This window comes from Apostichopus japonicus, chromosome 16 (assembly GCF_037975245.1).
Source record: "Apostichopus japonicus isolate 1M-3 chromosome 16, ASM3797524v1, whole genome shotgun sequence".
NCBI classification, from domain to species: domain Eukaryota; kingdom Metazoa; phylum Echinodermata; class Holothuroidea; order Aspidochirotida; family Stichopodidae; genus Apostichopus; species Apostichopus japonicus.
The window spans coordinates 5,792,635-5,814,668 of NC_092576.1; the positions used below are offsets into that span (position 1 = coordinate 5,792,635).

Genomic DNA, 22,034 nt, shown 5'->3' on the forward strand with positions numbered 1-22,034 from the left:
AAGTAAAATACAATTCTGCTTAAGTAAAATTCAATTCTACTTAAGTAAAATGCAATTCTGCTTAAGTAAAATTCAATTCTACTTAAGTAAAATGCTATTCTACTTAAGCAAAATGGCTTTTCAATTTCACTTAAGCTAAATTGCATTTTACTTAAGTGAAATAGAATTAAGCTTAAGTGAAATGTGATTGGTCAATCTATTTCACTTAAGTGAAATAGAATTAAGCTTAAGTGAAATGTGATTGGTCAATCTATTTCACTTAAGTGAAATAGAATTAAGCTTAAGTGAAATGTGATTGGCCAATCAGTATGCTACTCATTGCGTCACTGTACTTGCCGCGAAGTTCACTTTGTATACTCATATCAAAGATATTTCACCTCCGAAGGTGAGTCACGCTCAAGACGTACTAGTTACGTAACTATTTGCGGCCATGCGCCACACTGCCATACTTATCCAGCTTTCGTTGTGTATGTACGAACATAACACCATACTTACCCTAAGCAAATGAAGCAAAGCTATTGAGTCTGAACGTTAGACATTCGGAAAATGCAGCCAGCCAATCAATCGTTGCAAACTGTTGCTGATGCAGTTGGAAGGGCACTTTCGAGGGCAAGGGAGCGACTTCAACACGACATACCATCAAGCAGTGGAACTAGTACCACAAGGCATGGTACCCATGTAAACATTGCCCCCAGACCAACCACTTCTCCGCTCGACGATGACGTTGGTGTTGTCGAAACAACCGAGTCCACACGTTAGTATGCCTATTTAACACTTCAAGTTACTGAGAATCATGCCTATAGCCTAATTGGCTAGGCCCACAAAGGCATATTAAGGGACTAGGCTAGGCCTATATGTTTTTCGAAACACTAAATACTAATTAGGACCATGGCACTATGCCTAGGCATGAGAGGCAGACAGGCAAACACAATATTTTTTGGAAGGGGGGGGGGGTGGGAGGGGAAAGATCAAGGCAGGCGAACAAGGACATCGCATGGGTGTTAGATTTGCCTCATCTTTCTTTTTCATACATGTGTAATTTAATTAATACTGCATGCTTTCTCCTAATTATTACTATGACAGTGTTTCTTTCTCTCTTATCACAACACTACAGATGACTCTGGTTCAGACTTTGCACCAGATGCTGAATCGTTGGTTGAGGGTGTGAGGAGAAGGTTTCGAAGGAAACGTGTTGGTGGTGATTCACAGGGTAAGAAAACTTGTAGCCAGTGATGGCACCAAAATATGATGATGAGCCTATCACATGGGAGGGGGAAGTTGGGAACAAAGAATACAATTTATGAAGTTATGCATGCCTATGTTTACCTAGATTAAACATTTTAAGATGTGTAGCCTACTGTTTTCAGGGGGCAAGAAATTTAATGTCCCCTCCTGTCAGCTTTTAATTTTTGCTTTAGTTGTGTGGTGTGTGGAAGTTGAATAAATTTGTGAATTACCCATAATTTTGAAGAAAAACAGTCAGAAAAAACAAAATCCAGTGAAGGTATTCTGTACGACTGTGAAACAACAACTCACAAAAAGTCATATTGGCAAGCAGGTTGTCATTCAGCTACATATAATAGATCCATCCACGGATCTTTCACGTATTAGAAACCAACAGAGAGATCAAGGGAGTGATATTACTTTTTACCTGTGGTTAGGAATGATGCCCATTATAGTTAACTCATTAAAACTTACAACATCTTAGAAATGGGTTGGTTTATTGTATAAACTTTCTTTTCGATACAACAGCTTACCAACGACAGCAAGTTTATGTTTTTGCAAATAAATATGATCCCTTTGAATGAAAGAGAATGTGGAACTTTACCCATCTTAGCATTCATTGGTGCAGCACTCTTGCAGCTATGATCTTTGCAATGTGGTCTTTTGTGTTCCAGTTGTATCAATAAATGTGTATATGTTTTCTCTTTGGTACAAAGGAGTATCTTCAAAGAAAGGGAGGAAGAAGAGACTGGAGTGGAAGACCAAACTTTATCTTCTACAGAAGGCAAATTCCAGACGGACTCCAACATGTATGGAACAAGAACGTTTGGAAGTGAATGGACTAGGTATAAATTTTAAGGTTTTTTAACACAATTGTATCTATATCATTCACAATGGTGTATATATGGGTGTTTATGTAGGTTGATATGTGATGTAGATGAATACAACAAGGGAACATAGAGGGGAGGGGGGTGGGTGATTTTCCCCTTTTGCAAATAAAAAGTGTCCCTTTATAAGAAAAGGGTTCCTTTTAGCACTGCAAAATAGACTGGAGTAGCAGGGCAATTTATAATTCTAGAAGGGACACTTTCTATGTCCCCCTCCCCTTACTTTACAAATGTTTCTATCTAAACGGTTCAATAGAAACCTAATTAATAGAAATCATTATATCTTGTAGATTCCTTTCATAATCTTCCAACTCCAAATGATTGTATATTTTCTTTACCAGGTTCTCCTCTGCATGAGCGACCAACTCTGAATGGTGGACGGAGAAAGTCGGTGCTGAAAAGGCACTGGACTGTCCAACAATTAGATTCTTTCATCCAGCAAAGCTATCCAAATATTCCATTTGGTTTTTTGGGTTTTGAGTATGCTTTTGCCAACAAATCTCGACAGATTACCAAAATTGAACGCCATGAAATTCACAGCGTAGCTGATGTGGAAGCATGTGTCGGCCAGGGAAAATTTTACATCATCCCAAATGAAGATATTAGGGTTAGTTTCTTTTGTATTTTAAATTTATAAAGTGTTGGTTCCTCAGTCAGCTGTCTTCTAAACTGATGTAAATAACAATTGACAGGTATAGTCTGCAGCTTGTTAATGTCAAGTTGGCCTTAAATTAATGTATACCACATGTGATCAGCCAATACATACTTTGGACTTAGGTTATGTATTTTAAGTTGATCACATATCAACCCGAAAGATCGTTCTTCATATTTGTCTTTCTTCTCTTATCCTTCATATTTTTTCCAATATTCAACTATAATATTATGTTATTAGACAACCAAGTGGTGTTTTGCTTGTTAAGTGTAACATATATTGTTCTTTATAATGGACACTTCAGATTTTGTTTCTCCTATATATAGTCAAATAGTGAAAGAGTCCCGCAGCCATCCATTCAATTGCAGCCTCAAATAAATGAAGAAGTAAGTGATGTATTTATTATGATAATAAATATTACAAGTGCCAAGCTGTGGCTAATAGTGGATCTATTCTTTTGTAGTTCTACTTGCAATTGCAATGATAATCGATTACAGTGGTGAGCTTGTGTCATCCCTGCTGTCATTCATACATTGAAATACACACTAAGGATATCTTTCATGTTTGAGCAAAAGTCTTGGGGTAAGATGTGATTGATTTTGTAGAAAAATTGTCTTTAGATGAAGTCAACCTGTGGTATGTGGTCATTGTTGTTCAAAATTAATGTTAAATTTCATCCTGAAATTATCCTCAATTCCATTCACTGATTCCAAGTTTACTTATATGAGAAGATTTGATTGATTGAACTGTACAAATATAAAATTTCCATTTGTATGTGATGACTAATCACTTCTATTGGAAGGGTTATTATTTATCTGAGGTTGTAGTGCTGCATTTTGTATTAGTTGAGTGTTCATTTTTTACGAAATGATACTAGTTTTTTGGGTAAAATTTCTATCAGCATTTGCAAAGATCTTCTATTTGCTGTGGTTTCATTGTGCTAACCAACTTGGTCAACTATAAGGGTGTCTTTAATACAGAAGCCCATTCATGGCTTGGAGCAAGTTTGAAACCAAAAGCTGATTTAATTGCTCTCCAGATCTGCTGACAGTGGGCTGCAGATGTAACAGTATTAACCTCATGCAGGTGATATATTCAATGTGCCTCCAATTAGGACCTTTTCTAGTTACTAACCTTAGGCAGGCTAGTAATATCTATACAGTCAGATTGGCATTGTATGTGTGTGTGTTGTACTATGCTTTAGATTGTAAACACAATATCCCAAGTTAGGTTACTTCAAGGAACCTAATGTTTGTTACCTGTATGTGGCTTCCCCATAGTAAATACATGAACCCTGATGGAGTTCAAAGATCACTTGGAGTTAGCACTTGGTAGAGGTCAAAATGTAAAGATATCAAAACTAGTGTATTTCTAGACATTGAACATCAAGATACATATTGGGTAGCATCATGAATTGCACAGTTCTGATGAAAGTTGTTGTAGTTCAGGGGTTAATTAATTATCAGCTCAGAACGAAACTTTGAAACACAATATCTGTAGAAAGGAAACTATCAGTTGTCATATTTGGTTTGTGGCTACCTATATCGAGGGAAAGAACACAACTGTTTTTGTTGGAGGAGACCCTCGAACAATGGGTAACATGGCACATTTTACACATTGGAAAAAACACAGTATGTCTTAGATGATGAAACCTTGTCTTGAGCATGTAATAGGAGGGTATGTGCTCTTATTTTTGCTTTAATCTTTGCAGATAGGTATGGAAGAACTCCCTGGTCCATCTGAAGATGTCCCACTTAATCAGTCAGTAACTCAAGGCAGGCCAGAAGTAAGTAAATAAAATTTGTTACGGAAATCAGCAATTTGTTGACTATATATGTAGACTATTATATTTGTTGCATGCATGCCAAAGACAAAAATGTAATGTATGCAATGGAAATGTGTTATGTGTGTGCATATATCGGTTAGGGGTGCTTTTCATGTAAACCTATAGTATGGTGCATAAATGCATATTCTCCTACAAAAAGTCATATGCTGTAGCTTGCACTTGCCAAATTTGTATAACTATTATGGAACATACTCACTGGGTATTAGTTTTGTGAACTACATTATGGCAGTTGCAGGCTATCAAAATAGACTAGTCATCTACAGTGACTCAATATTGAAAGGGGCTTCAGTATCACACACTTTTTATGCCACCCCAGGACAACACCAACTTCTGTGTTTGGTTTCTTGTAAAATTTGATCGCCTGTATTATTTTGTTTATTAATACAACTGTTATTAAGCACACAATATAAATTGGCCCTCTTTTCATTGGGTATATCATTTATCTCAAAATTAGTATTGTTAATTGTATTAAAGAACATCAGGGCCACACCGAGATAAAAAGTTCATATCTGTATTTCTTTTTTTGTCTCTGCCCTACTTTTTTTTATTTCTTCAATTTTTAATTTTTTTAATTTCTGTGACTTGTATTTCTTCGAACTCTTTTCCATTCTGCATTCTGCATTTTTTTGCCTGACAGTTTTTGTTGCACTATACCGTAGGTGTTTATTTGTTGATGTCATTTCTCAATTTGGTAGGTTATTTTTTACTGTATAAAATAGATATTCCCCTTTACGTATTTTATATTATTACATTGTCCTCCTGTTTATTCTTACTGCATGAAGAATCTACAAATCAGATAGATGAGGTAATGCATCTGATGAACATATTTTGCAATATTTAGGTGGGTTTTGTAACAGCATACATCCATAAGCCATGATAATTGTGATTATCACCAACCAAAACACAATTTTGTGCAAATAAATGTACAATCATAATAAAAAGGGGAAAATATGTAGGCCAAATATACAATCACCAACTTTAATCAACAGGTAAGCTATGATGTTTACCTTGTGGTATCATATGTAACCTGTACATGATTAAAGATTAAATTGATAATTTCATGTGCGTTCAATTATGTTATAGGGTGAATAAATGAAATCAGTATACATGAAGCTACATTGGTGTGATAAAGAAAGTTGACACATTGTGTACTGGATATTTGATATTTGTTTAGACACCTGCTAGTCAAGTTGCCCAGAACGAAGATGAACAACCAAACCAACGTGAAGATCAAAACGTAAGTTCATAACTAATATGTATTCCAGGAACATTGACAAACTCAAGAGGCATAATATTAACTAATTAGAAATGGTTACCCTTGAAGATTATAAGCCACCCTGTAATGTTTCCTTACTGACAATGTTGTACTGATGCTTGCAACCAGCTACCTCCTAAAATATTGAAACCAACTGACCATTCTTTACAAATGGTATTTTTGGGCAGGAAACTGGTAGCTTTTCAAAAGTAGATTTTCACAGAATTTCAATGCTGAAATAGGACGACTTGGACATAGTAAGGAAGGAGGAAAATATGAACTACCAGGAAAAGTTACCGAATGTTCCACCATTTAATTCTTTTTAAGTTTGCTATTTTTTATGTGTATAACCATTTTGCAGGCACGCATATTGCTGATAGAAGAGCAAAACCAAGCCTTTGAAGAAAGCCTGCGGAACGATGCCCAACGGGTATAACACTCTGCTTTCTTAATGAAATGTGTATGTCTGTCTGTCTGTCATGTGTGTTTAACACAAAAATACGATATCAAAAGAAGAATCGTATCAAGAGATCTGATACTTTAAGGCAAATGCTTGGTTCAGTGGTTAGAGTGTCCGCCTCACATACCTTGGGTTCCTGGTTCAAAATTCTGGAAAAGCCAGATTCTCTTAACATATTCAAAAATTGTTACAGTAGTATTTCTCGTTTATGAATTGGAATAAGGGGTTTGTTGCTGTTCGTCACTTGATTTGGAAACAACTTAGTGATGTCGAATGCATTACCCATCACAGTGTTTGAGAAAGTGGTCAGCTGCTGGGGTTGCCCTCTTGTCCGTCTGGGAGGAAAGTGTAACCCCAGCATCTTACCATGCTAAATGACTGTCCCAGGATTGGGAACAAGTTCATCCACTGCATCATTATTCTCTGAACACTTGTCCAAAAGGGAATTTGTACCGGAATTAAGCTGGTGTTCATCCATGATCATGACAGAGAAAGGATATGATCTCAACTTCAAGGTGGAAAGGCCTTTTGATTTTAGTGGTTGTCAAAAGTCATGTGAGGTATACAGCAATCAGCGGTAAATTTCAAGATGGGACCGTGTTGTAAATACTTTGTACCATGTGGGTGAACCATAAATAGTGCAAACTAGATAGTGCTTGGTCAGCAGAGGTCAAATGTGAACACCTTTAATAAACAATTTTCTTAAGAAGTGAAACTGAAAAATATCATTATTAGTATGTAAATGCTAATTGAGTGTAAAATATTTATAGGTTTTGGTGACAATTGAGGGGCACTTGAGGTCAGTCAATTGAGGTAAACATTACAAAAAAGTTACACTTGAGTCCTCATACTTTGTATGTGTTTTTCTTGGCAACCATATTGGTTTTATTCTAGTTTGATTCATCTCAAGTTCATGCAATTACCTTAAATGTGATTTGAAAAGAAACCCTCAAATCTTACAATTCTTGTAATATGCCACTAAAAAGTGATATATTGACATCATTGGAAATCTCATTGCACTTTGAAATTGTGTTCTATTGTAATATTTAGTGGGAAATGTTTAATGCCTTTAGTTTAATACTGTGTATCGTCTTCATTTTAACAGGATGTAATACAAGAGGCAGTAGCAGAGGCAGAGAGACGACGATTACAGGTCTGCTTTATGTTTAATTTAAGAGTCAGAATTATATGATAACCATTACAGGGATGCACTGCATTCAATGTTTGTTATCCAACATGAAATCCGACCTGATAAAGAATACACTAAATTAATTTCTTTGGTTTAATATTGTAGCAATTAGTCACACTAATAGTTACTACAGATGGTTACTACAGATCAAAATATGCAAAGAAAAGATATTTACTGTGCAACTTTTGTTAACCTCTGAATACTTAAGGCTGTCAAAAATGTTTCCCCTTACATCACTGCAGTTGAGCCTTCTACAAAAAGACTTTCAATTTGACTGCACTGTATGCAATTATAAGCAGTATGCACTAACAATTTGTGACACCTTATAAATTATACAGAAAATACTTTGTAAACTGTGTTTTTAATAATTGTTACAAAGACATCGCTAGAACTTACATTTATGTCAGATTTCAACTTGATTTCATTTGAGATCCAGAACCATAAAATCTGGCCGGACCATGTATCAGATACATCCCTACCTGAAACCATGTATTTGTGCAGTTTCAATTGATTAATGATGTAGCTAAAGCTATCTGTCTTTCCTGTATTCATTTCTTGTAAGTTCACATTGTTATTTACATTTTTAGACTATTCAAGATCGTAGGAGTCATTTGGATGAGGAATTGGCTTCTGATAGTTTACTCCAGATATGTTTTCCTGACGGGAGAAGAGAAAGAAGGAGATTTGATCTGTCTGGTTCCATTCAGGTAATAAGGAAATTTAGATTGGGAATTAAGATTCATGTATGAAATTACTGGCCTGGAAAATTTGGGCTCAAGCAACTCTGAGGTTTACACGGGCCGGTTATGGTTCATAATTTGGTATATATCTAATTAACTGTACCACCCATTTCGAACGGTATATATATTGACTAGGTTAATGTTATTTTTCTTTACTTCTACAAAGTATTTTAATTATGAACATGAAAAGGAAGTGGCTAGCATCTTCTGGTAACATATTTCTTACATTGGCAGGCTATCTTCAACTTCGTAGGAACATTTGACAGTGCAACAGAGAACTTCACTGTCCACATAGCAGGGAGTAATACCTCTATCCCTAGTTCTGCAGTTGGAACATGTTCATCTCATGGGGTGAATGATCGCAGCTCTTTGTTGGTCACATGGTTGGAAGAATTTCAGGTAGGCCTACTCTCAATTAGTTTTGTAATAGTCTTGAGACAGAGACCAGCAGTCTGCATGCAATCATCTCAATCTCAGTATGTACACTAAAGACGGTAACAAGTTGGTTAACCAAATGAGTACAATTGTTCATAGGTTGTGAATAAAATAACTTTAAGTGAAATATTTTGATGCAAACAAGTCATAAAATATACTATCAGGTGAGTAAATTGTGGTACTGCAGTCTGTTCACAACCATAGTGTACAAACTGTAACTGGTTGCTTTACTATTAAGCTTATCCATTTGTCTATAGACACATGAGAAATCATGTATCTTCAGTCAATGGGTAATTAATTTAATTACTGTTGTCATGAGGAACAAACTCCTGTGCCTTTTAAGAAAGATTATATCTTTGTTGGTTTAACAAATAGCATATCAATCAATGAACCATGGAATAGATGATCATGATAATCACTGCAAGTAACAGTTTCTACTTTGCATTTTGGTTTCACACAGCCCACTGATTCAACTCCTGATTTTGTACCAGCTGCAACTACTGTTCATCATGTTTCAAGTGAAAGTGAAAATGAATTACCAGAAGTTATGTTGTCTGGTACTCCATCTGTGAGTATGGCTGATATTGCAATTTATTTTTGATGTTAGCCTACTTAATTGCTTCATATCAAACATTTCATCGCATCAACTCTAGTGATAATAGCTGTTTGATTGGTTAGTAGAAGCAGTCCTTACAGATAACAGGATGGTATACTTCTCTAATAGCTTACAGGTATTGTGGCTAGTGTAATTACCTGAAGATGTTCTATAAGAATAAACATATGATGTGCAACTAGGAAAAGAAAATCTTGGGAAAAATTAATAAATTAATGCTACGCTTATAAAACGATTCAGCTTATTGGATCATTAAAACCTCTGGTACACTATATACAGAAACAATATACCCCACTGATGTGTGGTGACAAGTTGGGGATACAATTTACTTTAGAGCTCATTTGATACCATGGACCCTTGAATGATAATTGTGCAGAATTATGTCTTTCCCAACATAAAATGATCACAGCCTGTCATAGATGCATTTATTTAAAGACCTGTAAAGTTTCATTTCTTTATATTTTGTTTTATTTGTCATGTTTGCCAATTAATCTATTGGGGCCAACAATTTATTTGTGTTGATGGGTATAGGAGTGATGTTACTGTAGCATGATCTGCCTTGATTTAGCCTCTACCTGTAGCAATCAACCTGATTGTGCAATTTTTGCAAATTTACCCCAACTGTATTTATGTTTGAATTTTCTGTGTTTCTTTGATAGGTGACATTCCTTTCTTCTGACAATTTAAATAGTCAAATGAACACTGACATTGATGAAGGTGAGTTCATTGTATAGCTAATGAAAATATTGACAACACTTTAATAAATAAATAGACAAAGGGGTTGGATAGTTTAACTGCACTAGAATTTTGTCAAGGATATTGTTATTGGTATACCCATCATTTCCCCCCCCCCCTCCCCCGCCCATTTGAATGGTTGACCTTTGCTATCATTATTGCATGTGTTTGTTTGTGCAAGTGTGTTTGTGTATATGTATGGTGTTATGTCTAGCTTGTATGTAGGATATTTCAAGAAATTAATGTTTGGACTGATCTCATATTTGGTATGTAGGTGTACCAAAATGAGTACAAGAAGCCTATTGTTTTTGGTTATAAGGCAGCAGAGGTCAAATTAAGAACCTTGTAACCACTATTTCTCCTGAAGGGAATCCATGACAGATATTGTATGTAAGTCGGTGTAACACAATGAAAAGAAGGGATAGGGAGTAGGGAGATGTATTGGGGTGGTGGGGGGTTGGAAACATGGAATCTTAAACATGTATATGGTGCAAGTAGCAAACATGTACATCCCCCCCCCCCCAACAACACTGTGTTCTGCCAGTTTCAAATGGTGTGAGTGATGCCCTATTCTGCATCTTAGTAAGAGTTACTATTTTTGAACTAATAGCTTAAAAATGGCTCATCTATGCATGTAAAAAACTGTATATACTTGTTTATGTTTTAGCAGATTTCAATGACAGTTAAATTCAACATGTGAAATTTTCCAGCAGTCTCAGTCTGTATTTAAATTTACAAATTGTTAACATATATTTATGGTTGTTTACTCTTATGATGGGCACTGAATCTGCCCAGGTTGGTGGTCATCAGGGTCATTCAACTCGGTAATTCAGCAAAAAGGACAGCAAAAGTGAAATTATGAACATGTTATTGAAAAAGTTTCAGCCTGCTTTTATGGTAAACTGCACTAATTACAGCCCATAGAAGCTCTGTGATTTTAGAACTTTTTTAAGCAGTCAATTTAACCACTGGGGAAAAGCAAATCAAATTAAACTGGGGGCACCGCCTGGACAAAAATGGGCTGGCCAGAACCCTGGGCTAGTGTAAACGTTGTTTACCTAGGGTCTGAGAATTCTGCAACCTGCACACTTTTATTTTCATAGTGTTGTAAAACATATAACAATATTTTTTTGGCATATCAGCACAACACCTCAAAATCCTTTGCTTTTAAAATGCATCACAGAGCTACATGGAAATGCCAGAGTATTTTATGTACAGTTAAAGACAAAACATTTGTAACACACTAGTTTGTACTTATTTATTCAGCAGATGTTTCCACTCTCTTTGCAGCTTTCAATGCTCTGGACCAATGTCTCTCTGATGAGACCATAGATGTCGCAGTCAGGAGAAATCATGTACTGGTAGATGTCATGAATATTTACAAAGAAAATAAGGAGATAACATCAAAAAGGCTGAACGTTAAGTTTGAAGGTGAGGAAGGAGCAGACTTTGGAGGTCTGACCAGAGATATGTTCTCTATGTTTTGGACAGAAGCTGGGAGACTGTACTTTGCGGGTGAGGGAGCCATGGTTCCACGGGTGCCTCTCCACAAGCATCGTGCAATGAAGGGAGACTATATCACTCTGGGTGCAATTCTCAGCCATACTGCAGCATTGACCCATGTGGTCCCATCAAGGCTTTCACGGACCTTTCTGACATTAGTTGTGTTTGAGGATCCTCCATCTGAAGACTATCTTCTAAAAGATTTCTTAGATTTCATTACAGTGTCCGAAAGAGCTCTTCTGAAACGGGCATTAAGAAATTTTGATGCTTTAACTCCAGCAGACAAGACCAAGCTGATTGATGTTTACTCAATGTATGAGATGTACGAAACACCAAGTCAGTCAAACATCAACCAACAGCTCGTTGCAATTGCTGAGTCAGCTCTTATCTACAAAAGTAAACCATTTGTGGAGGAAATGAGAAAGGGTATGCCTCCTAGCCATATGGCTGCCTTCTGGAGCAAGCTTTCTCTACAAATGATAGATTTCATATTTGTCATGCAATCTCCAACTGGCAAGAAGGTTGCTGATGTTCTTCAGAGTCAGGGAGATCTTCGCCCTCAAGAAGAAGCTGTTCTCTGGTGGCTTAAGGACTTTGTTTCTTCCCTTGATGCTGAAGATGTGGCCGATTTTTTGAGATTTACAACTGGGTCATCAGTTATGCCACAAGATCCCATACAAGTTGAGTTCTTGTCAACTGCCAGATTCCCAACAGTAAGGACATGTGCCAACCTCATCCAGTGCCCTGTATTTTACACTTCAAGAAATGAGCTGAAGAGAGAATGGCGGGCAATCTTGAGTAATTCTGATTCATTCCAGATGAGTTTACTCTGAAGTTCTGAAATTTGGTTGAACTTCAAATTTGCCCATGTAGATAGCACTGTGTGAGTAGATGATCTTTATTGTTTAACACAGATCAAATGGAGACCATCCAAAGCCATTCCTCGAACTGTATTTGTTATTTTCTTTTACTTGTAATTTAGTATACATAGTACTGAAGTACCAGTGCTATGTAACTGTGTGTAATTTGAACCACCTTGCCAACTGTTTTCATATGATTCTTCTTTTATTCTATGCTATCATGGAGACCATCCAAAGCCATTCCTCGAACTGTATTTGGTATTTTCTTTTACTTGTAATTTAGTATACATAGTACTGAAGTACCAGTGCTATGTAACTGTGTGTAATTTGAACCACCTTGCCAACTGTTTTCATATGATTCTTCTTTTATTCTATGCTATCATGGAGACCATCCAAAGCCATTCCTCGAACTGTATTTGGTATTTCCTTTTACTTGTAATTTAGTATACATAGTACTGAAGTACCAGCGCTATGTAACTGTGTGTAATTTGAACCACCTTGCCAACTGTTTTCATATGATTCTTCTTTTATTCTATGCTATCATGGAGACCATCCAAAGCCATTCCTCGAACTGTATTTGGTATTTTCTTTTACTTGTAATTTAGTATACATAGTACTGAAGTACCAGTGCTATGTAACTGTGTGTAATTTGAACCACCTTGCCAACTGTTTTCATATGATTCTTCTTTTATTCTATGATATCTTGGAGACCATCCAAAGCCATTCCTCGAACTGTATTTGGTATTTTCTTTTACTTGTAATTTAGTATACATAGTACTGAAGTACCAGTGCTATGTAACTGTGTGTAATTTGAACCACCTTGCCAACTGTTTTCATATGATTCTTCTTTTATTCTATGTTATCATGGAGACCATCCAAAGCCATTCCTCGAACTGTATTTGGTATTTTCTTTTACTTGTAATTTAGTATACATAGTACTGAAGTACCAGTGCTATGTAACTGTGTGTAATTTGAACCACCTTGCCAACTGTTTTCATATGATTCTTCTTTTATTCTATGCTATCATGGAGACCATCCAAAGCCATTCCTCGAACTGTATTTGGTATTTCCTTTTACTTGTAATTTAGTATACATAGTACTGAAGTACCAGCGCTATGTAACTGTGTGTAATTTGAACCACCTTGCCAACTGTTTTCATATGATTCTTCTTTTATTCTATGCTATCATGGAGACCATCCAAAGCCATTCCTCGAACTGTATTTGGTATTTTCTTTTACTTGTAATTTAGTATACATAGTACTGAAGTACCAGTGCTATGTAACTGTGTGTAATTTGAACCACCTTGCCAACTGTTTTCATATGATTCTTCTTTTATTCTATGCTATCTTGGAGACCATCCAAAGCCATTCCTCGAACTGTATTTGGTATTTTCTTTTACTTGTAATTTAGTATACATAGTACTGAAGTACCAGTGCTATGTAACTGTGTGTAATTTGAACCACCTTGCCAACTGTTTTCATATGATTCTTCTTTTATTCTATGTTATCATGGAGACCATCCAAAGCCATTCCTCGAACTGTATTTGGTATTTTCTTTTACTTGTAATTTAGTATACATAGTACTGAAGTACCAGTGCTATGTAACTGTGTGTAATTTGAACCACCTTGCCAACTGTTTTCATATGATTCTTCTTTTATTCTATGCTATCATGGAGACCATCCAAAGCCATTCCTCGAACTGTATTTGGTATTTTCTTTTACTTGTAATTTAGTATACATAGTACTGAAGTACCAGTGCTATGTAACTGTGTGTAATTTGAACCACCTTGCCAACTGTTTTCATATGATTCTTCTTTTATTCTATGTTATCATGGAGACCATCCAAAGCCATTCCTCGAACTGTTTTTGGTATTTTCTTTTACTTGTAATTTAGTATACATAGTACTGAAGTACCAGTGCTATGTAACTGTGTGTAATTTGAACCACCTTGCCAACTGTTTTCATATGATTCTTCTTTTATTCTTTGCTATCATGGAGACCATCCAAAGCCATTCCTCGAACTGTATTTGGTATTTTCTTTTACTTGTAATTTAGTATACATAGTACTGAAGTACCAGTGCTATGTAACTGTGTGTAATTTGAACCACCTTGCCAACTGTTTTCATATGATTCTTCTTTTATTCTATGCTATCATGGAGACCATCCAAGCCATTCCTCGAACTGTATTTGGTATTTTCTTTTACTTGTAATTTAGTATACATAGTACTGAAGTACCAGTGCTATGTAACTGTGTGTAATTTGAACCACCTTGCCAACTGTTTTCATATGATTCTTCTTTTATTCTATGTTATCATGGAGACCATCCAAAGCCATTCCTCGAACTGTATTTGGTATTTTCTTTTACTTGTAATTTAGTATACATAGTACTGAAGTACCAGTGCTATGTAACTGTGTGTAATTTGAACCACCTTGCCAACTGTTTTCATATGATTCTTCTTTTATTCTATGCTATCATGGAGACCATCCAAGCCATTCCTCGAACTGTATTTGGTATTTTCTTTTACTTGTAATTTAGTATACATAGTACTGAAGTACCAGTGCTATGTAACTGTGTGTAATTTGAACCACCTTGCCAACTGTTTTCATATGATTCTTCTTTTATTCTATGTTATCATGGAGACCATCCAAAGCCATTCCTCGAACTGTATTTGGTATTTTCTTTTACTTGTAATTTAGTATACGTAGTACCGAAGTACCAGTGCTATGTAACTGTGTGTAATTTGAACCACCTTGCCAACTGTTTTCATATGATTCTTCTTTTATTCTGTTATCATGGAGACAATCCAAAGTCATTCCTCTTAATTTATTTGGTATTTTCGTTTATTTCTCAGTTAGTATACACAGTACTGAAGGAACCAGCGCTATAAAACTGTATGTAAGGAAAGTAAAACAGTGGTTGAAAAAAGTGTTTAACCATCTTGCTGGCTGTTGCAAAGCAATCCAAAACTGGAGAGAATTATGCATTTTTTCAGTATAGGTAAATGTTACAGATTCTTTGAAGAGAGCAGTCAACAACAGAGTAAAGAAGGACAGAGAGCGTATATGTGTTTCAATGTACGATTTAATGATGAACAACAACATACTTAATGTCAGTTACATAGAATCTTCATTCTACTGTATATATTCTTTTTGAAGTTTTTATTTTCAGTCTGTGTATAATATATATGGTTTGTTATTATATTCAGTCGCATCTTCACTCAGTTTTTAATTCACTTTCCTATGGTTCTTAGTTTAATATTCTCTTTCTTCCTTGTTCAGCTTGAATATTGTTTCATCCCTGCCTCATTTTGGCATCTACAAAGGTACCAAAACACCCAATTAATTCTTATCTCAATGAATATGGAAATGGGTGGATACACTGATTCCGTTTCTTTGAATGAAAATTCTGACTAACATTTCATAATTAAACAAGAGCAACTTACGATTTTACTGGTTTTTGGTTCAAGCCCAAGACAGAGAAGAGAGAGCATGTGTCTATACTGTTCTACTTATAATCCCTCATACCAACGGAATTATGATACTCTTTAACAATACATGATTATGCAATGCTAAGGATGCACAAAACCATGGCAAAATAATTGGCATTGAATTAACTCAACATGTAACACAACATCGATAAAATACTATAAGAATAATATAAGAACGAGTTGTGACACTAAGTTTTCTTTGATACTAAGAGAAATTGTGAACTGCCTTCCATCCATTATCAGTACACAATAAATCGATTTTTTAAAACAATTTAAATGTGATTCAGTCTTTATCTATTTGATTGTTTTTTGATATGTTTGAAAAAGTGTCTCGAAACTGAGATGGTAACAGAAGCAAGACAGCCCATATGTGCATTTGAAACTATAATTTGTTAGCAGTGTGCAAAACTTTATGACTATGTTAAGTGTGTTGCACTTCTGGTTTAAAACTGTTTGGTCTCAGAAAGAGAAGCAGGCATCAATACAATCAAGATCAAGCTATATTTGATTTAGCTCCATGTGAAAAAACTCTTTCAATTGAAGGTATCTTTCTTTCAAGTTTGGTGCAGTACACTGTTGAACTAACTCCCTAATCCTCTCACTGCTGATGTTTACCATCGGTGGTGTGACAGACAAGCCCCCATGAGCAGCAACCTGGAGCTCATCATGGCTGCCTAATAAATCTGGAGACAAGCCATAGTGTCGTAGGCTTTGTGTTAGATCTGCTGCCAGGTCTCTGTTGCCAAAGATGTTACCAACTGCACTACAATTGGTATTCATGTTGTTCAGTACACCTGAAAGCCATAATTGGTTTGGTGTTGAATGCTGAGCAGTTCTGAGTGAATGTCTGTTCCATGCTTGCTGGAAAAAAGTCAACCTCCTGTTTATTTCAGGGAGATAGACTTGATGTAGTGCCTCTAAATCAGCTGGATCATCTGAGTTTAGCTGGCCATCATCTTCCATATGGTAAAACAGCTCATAGAAATAGGATATGACCTGGAAAAACACATCTCGCCATAGCCTCTCAATTCTCTGATTATGTTTTGATTCACCGGTAATGTGACTGGCACGGTTTGAACCCTGAACAAGCTCCATGAATAGGGCAACAAAGAAATTTTCCCCTCCATGATCTGACCTAGTGCGAGATGGTATTCCATATCCGAGTGTTGCCTCCACAAACAATGTTAACACTGTAAGTGCATAGTTATCACTTCCACATTTCAGGTATGTAATACACCGGGAAAACCCATCAATACATCCATGAGTCACTAGCTTCCATCTACAGAAAGAGAAATAAAAAAAAGAGTCTCTTTAGTCATGTTATATACAGTTACAATATTCCACTCAATCATCTCTCATTATTTTAGGACTCAAGTCCTGTCTCAAGTCAAAATGTGACTACATTGTAAAAACACTGAGTGGTAAAGAAGGGAAGCTTGGACAGATCTCATTTATTATGTAGGTGTACAACCTAAAGTAGAAGAAGACTATTGTTTTAGGTGAAGGTCAAAAATCATGGGCCATGATGTTCAAGAGATTGGAAAGACCTCACATTTGGTATGTAGGTGTGCAACATTGAGTGGAAGAAGCCTGTTCTTTATGATGAAGGTATTAAAAAATATTAAAATGATGAAAGAAAATTTATTGTTGACAAATATATGTAACTTTTTCACTTTTACAAGACAAGCACATGTGACAACTTCAGCTTGACATGTTTAAACTCAATTTCTTGTTTTCACTCTGTTTGTCGTTCTAGAACCAATACAGGGTGCATGCAGTGAACATTTAAATTTTTTGTAATGTGTACATATATACAGTACTGCTAAAAGCAAGAGCACAGCACTTTATACATACGTAGCATTGCATTATTATCAATGGGGATGAAGCCAAAAGACTGTTTAGTATTGAAATATAGTTTCATTCATGGTATAAACATAACTGTCCACAAGAATAGTGTATTTCATGGCTAGGTAACCAGCTATTTTATGTCACTATAATCAGCACTTTAATTGAGATCCAAGGTATTTAATTCCGCTTAAATATAACAATAGTGCTGATAATTCAGCATCATCAAGTCTGATGCAAGGGGCAAATAATGGACAAAGAGTAATCATGACTTCAAAACTGAAATTTGGCAATATTAGGATAATCTTAGAAATATCCTATTGTGTATGTTTTTTGAACCACGTACCTAACTAGTTTCATGTGTCCATCCATGTGCCACAGGCTGTTCGGTGTTGGAACATGGTACGTCCTTCTCTTAACTGTCTTACTCCAACGCTTTGCAGCAGAATGGGGATCCACACGTCTGAGTGAATCTCTGACACGTGATCTTTGCACCACAGAACCATCTACTTCTAGATATGCTTTCATCATCTAATAATTGTTAAATGAAAGAATGTAGAGTTATTATGTGTGGCTTATTTAAGAAATGTGGAACAAAAGTAACAATTAAAGACCAGAACAACCAGTTCATTGTGTGCGGTACTTGAATCATCCATAACTCATGAAAATGTTATCGTTACTTAACAACCATAAATAACTGTACCCTAACTCTACAAGCCAACTATAATATTCGTGAACGAATATCACATTTGAATCTCACATTGCTCAGAGAAAATTATATATAAATTAGATATTCCATACAGTTTTGCCATTGATATTCCACTTAACGTTGAATGATAAAGAGCTACGGTATATAACAAAGACATTTTACACAGGGGTTCACAGTATATTAAGCACAATACTCCTTTATCACTATTAACTGTGTGGTACACATACCCTTATAATTTAGTTTTTCACTGGTCAGGTAATATGCAAATTTGCCTTTCATGATGTTTCAATCCCCTTGTGACTTTTACACAACTATAAAATTGCTTGAAGGTAGGCCTACAGTCGGCTTCGGCCGCAAACTCTGCCAGTATAGAAGTTTTCAAAAAGTTCCTGGAGGTCTTTACTTTCCAAATTGTTCTCAGACATTCTAATTGAACACACAAGATGACTGAATGTCCCAGCGAAGTAAATTTCCTCCACGGTGGTAATAAAATCAGTTAAAGAATTTTGACCAAAGGATGACTATTTTTTGAATATCTGGCATATTTGGTGCCAATACAGATTGCCCATAAGAAAAGAAGAAAACAAAGATCTATACAACATGACAGGAGTTGTTCCAGAAAAAAAAATGATACCTTACTGACTTTAAGGCTGGGTGCACATGACAGGCACAAATCATTATCATACATGAGTATGGCAGTGGAGCAGCCATTTGATCATCCCAATTACTTAATGTATAGGCACAACATTCTCAGCAAAGTTACCTGTTGACCAGAGTTTGGATAGTCAGCATGTAGCTTAGAAACTTTCATGTCAAGCTCTTCATCAGTCATTGTGCTGTACATCTTCCTGACATTTAAACCAAATGCAGCTAGTTTCTTGTACACAAAAGATGGAGAACAAGATAGATGACATGCCATGTCTTTGGACGTATATCCCTCTTTAAGCAACATTTTAAGCTGTTCTTTTGTCACATCAAGTTTGGGTCTTCCCCCTTTAGAACCTATGAAAGAAACATGTGGAGAGATACATCTTTATGAACTAAATACAATAAATAAGTTTAAGATGAATATACATTAAAAATTGGAAACATAAAACAGACAGTCTTGAACATTGGGAAATACATGGTCACACAGCTAGTTATGCCTTTATACCTTTATGCAGGTTTTACATTTAATTAACTACTACTGAGTGTACTGTACATACAGAACATACTATCTGCAACATAATTCTAAAAAAATGTCATATGTTGTTGGCCACACCCTACTGTATGACATGGGGCTATATTGGTCCGAAACTGGACCCAACTTGACACTTTGGGCCTGATTTTTTCAAAGTTAAGCATATGAGTTATGGCTGTAGAAAATCAGAAACTGTCAGCCGGACAATTGAGCATGACTTTAACACATGATGCCAGCATGACATCAATTGAACTGACAATTTGAGCCAGACATTTCAATCGTGGCTGACGTTGAGCCTGAAAAGATGTTTCAACTACAATAAGGTTGATATGTATGCATGAGAACAATATACATCGTAGATGATGACAAAGGAACAGAATATCATTTTTAGAGGCTGGTAAATTAAATAACATGTAAATGAGGCTGGTATCACTTAGAAACTTGTGTTCTGAGACCCACAATGATTTATTTTGTTTCTCTTCAACATACAGATTTACAGAAATAGTAACTAACATTAAATGTAAATACAATGAGGAAGTGGCCTAGCTCCTACATAAAAAGGCTGAACACTAATATACTTCTAATACGGGCCTTGAACTTAGAACGCAGGCATTCTGACTAGTGTAGCTTCGATTTCTAACTTTTACTCGAACTGTACCTTTTTCTGGTCGAATGCGAGCAGCTTCGTAGTTGACAATAGCTCCTCTCTGCTGAATTTCCAGAGGTGGTACTCCATGGTTGCTGCGGTTATATGTAGCATGCAATTGAATCTGTTCAATATGATTTACTAGGCTACCAATGGATTCATTCACCTCTTGTGTACTTGTTACATGCAACCTATCGCTGATGCTGTCGAGGTTTTCTTGACATGACCGAAGTCTATTTATTAGGTCCTGGAAGCGATTGTTCCCTTGCGTTAACTGCAAGACCACATTTCGCACTGTGTTTGTGATACTTGAGAGAATTTGGTCACATTGTAAACCAGAAAGAACACTAGAACTAGAAGCGCCAGCCATGTTGTAATACTGCAGCATGACGACCGATCCTTCAATTCCACTTAAGCTAAATTGTATTTTACTTAAGTAGAATTGAATTTTACTTAAGTAAAATGCAATTGTATTCTACTTAAGTAGAATACAATTCTACTTAAGTAGAATACAATTTAGCTTAAGTTAAATTCAATTTCACTTAAGCTTAATTGTATTCTACTTAAGTAAAATACAATTCTACTTAAGTAGAATACAATTTAGCTTAAGTGAAAAAGAATGACACTTTTACTTAAGCTAAATTGTATTCTACTTAAGTAGAATTGTATTTTACTTAAGTAGAATACAATTAAGCTTAAGTGAAATTGAATTTTACTTAAGCTTAATAGAAAGTGGTAATTTTACTTAAGTGGAATACAATTAAACTTAAGTAAAATGCAATTCTACTTAAGTGCAATTCATTTTACTTAAGCTTAATTGTATTCTACTTAAGTGCAATTCATTTCACTTAAGCTTAATTGTATTCTACTTAAGTGGAATTCATTCTACTTAAGTAGAATAGAGAGGTAAATGTTAAAACGGCTTGCCATACGAACCGTCCGAACCAGGTTCGCGAGAAATCCGCGATGCTCGCGGGAAATCCAGCACGGCTGGCGAAAATTAAAATCGGACAAAAAAAATAGGAAAAAACGGGACAAAAAATTTAAAAAAAAACACAAAGGACAAAAAAAGTACATCTGTAAATAAAAGGAGTAAAATTTCACATGAAAAGTTTCAGAAACATAAGGAACATGTTCAGAGAGCGTGCTCGCAATTTTAGCCACAATACCAACGAGTAATGATGTGTTCCCAACCCACTTACAATGGCTGTTTCGCAAGCTTCAGGGTATACGTGTCACACGGACACCCACGGCTCAGCGCGGGAAGGTTGCTGTAATAAATCAGCCTCGCGGGAAATTTTTTGAACAATATTGCCATTCCACATTTGTTTATATTTGTATTGTAAGCTGGTTAGCAAACGTTTCTTCCGTATTCTTCGTATTTCTTTCTTTCGTATGATTCGTAATTCTTTCGTATGAATTTGACTTCAGTTCAGTGTTCCCACTAAGGTGAGGGATTCCCTTCAACTGACTCAGTAACCCCCGCAAAGAAAACATTTGTCTGCTGGAAATCCCCGCATCGTTTTTATGCATTCGCGATGAGTTTATACTCAATGTACAACTTATTCACTTGACTGTATAGAGAAAAAAACTGAAAATCAATTGTGTACCAATTGTGTACGGAAAGTAAGTTAGTAGGCTGCACCTTCCAAATTTTACGAAAGATCGAGCACTTTCGAAAAATTCACGCAAAACTGGCATATCGTACTAAATGCAACTAATGTCATGTAAACAAGCCTCTAGTCATCCATTTATGAATATACCGTAA

General features: G+C 35.9%; 2 protein-coding genes across 4 annotated transcripts; one reads left to right on the forward strand and one right to left on the reverse strand.

Annotated features, from left to right (window-relative positions):
• Positions 1–15,615, forward strand: LOC139983258 (uncharacterized). Of its 3 annotated transcripts, XM_071996683.1 has the most exons (14): positions 4–754; positions 1,115–1,210; positions 1,941–2,069; positions 2,453–2,718; positions 3,090–3,149; positions 4,475–4,549; positions 5,784–5,846; positions 6,226–6,294; positions 7,430–7,477; positions 8,101–8,220; positions 8,488–8,652; positions 9,149–9,256; positions 9,961–10,018; positions 11,327–15,615. In XM_071996683.1, exons 1-14 carry the CDS (start codon positions 547–549, stop codon positions 12,370–12,372), a joined length of 2,511 nt encoding a protein of 836 aa, XP_071852784.1. In that variant the 5' UTR covers positions 4–546; the 3' UTR covers positions 12,373–15,615. The 3 variants fall into 3 exon arrangements, with proteins under 3 accessions (XP_071852785.1, XP_071852786.1, XP_071852784.1); XM_071996684.1 differs by lacking the exon at positions 3,090–3,149 and having other exon boundaries at positions 1–754; XM_071996685.1 differs by lacking the exon at positions 8,101–8,220 and having other exon boundaries at positions 3–754.
• Positions 12,659–20,801, reverse strand: LOC139983259 (uncharacterized). Its single transcript, XM_071996686.1, has 4 exons — positions 20,279–20,801; positions 19,204–19,442; positions 18,078–18,262; positions 12,659–17,165 (listed from the first exon to the last, which is right to left on the reverse strand). Exons 1-4 carry the CDS (start codon positions 20,652–20,654, stop codon positions 16,385–16,387), a joined length of 1,581 nt encoding a protein of 526 aa, XP_071852787.1. The 5' UTR covers positions 20,655–20,801; the 3' UTR covers positions 12,659–16,384.
• Positions 20,802–22,034: the final 1,233 nt, after the last annotated feature.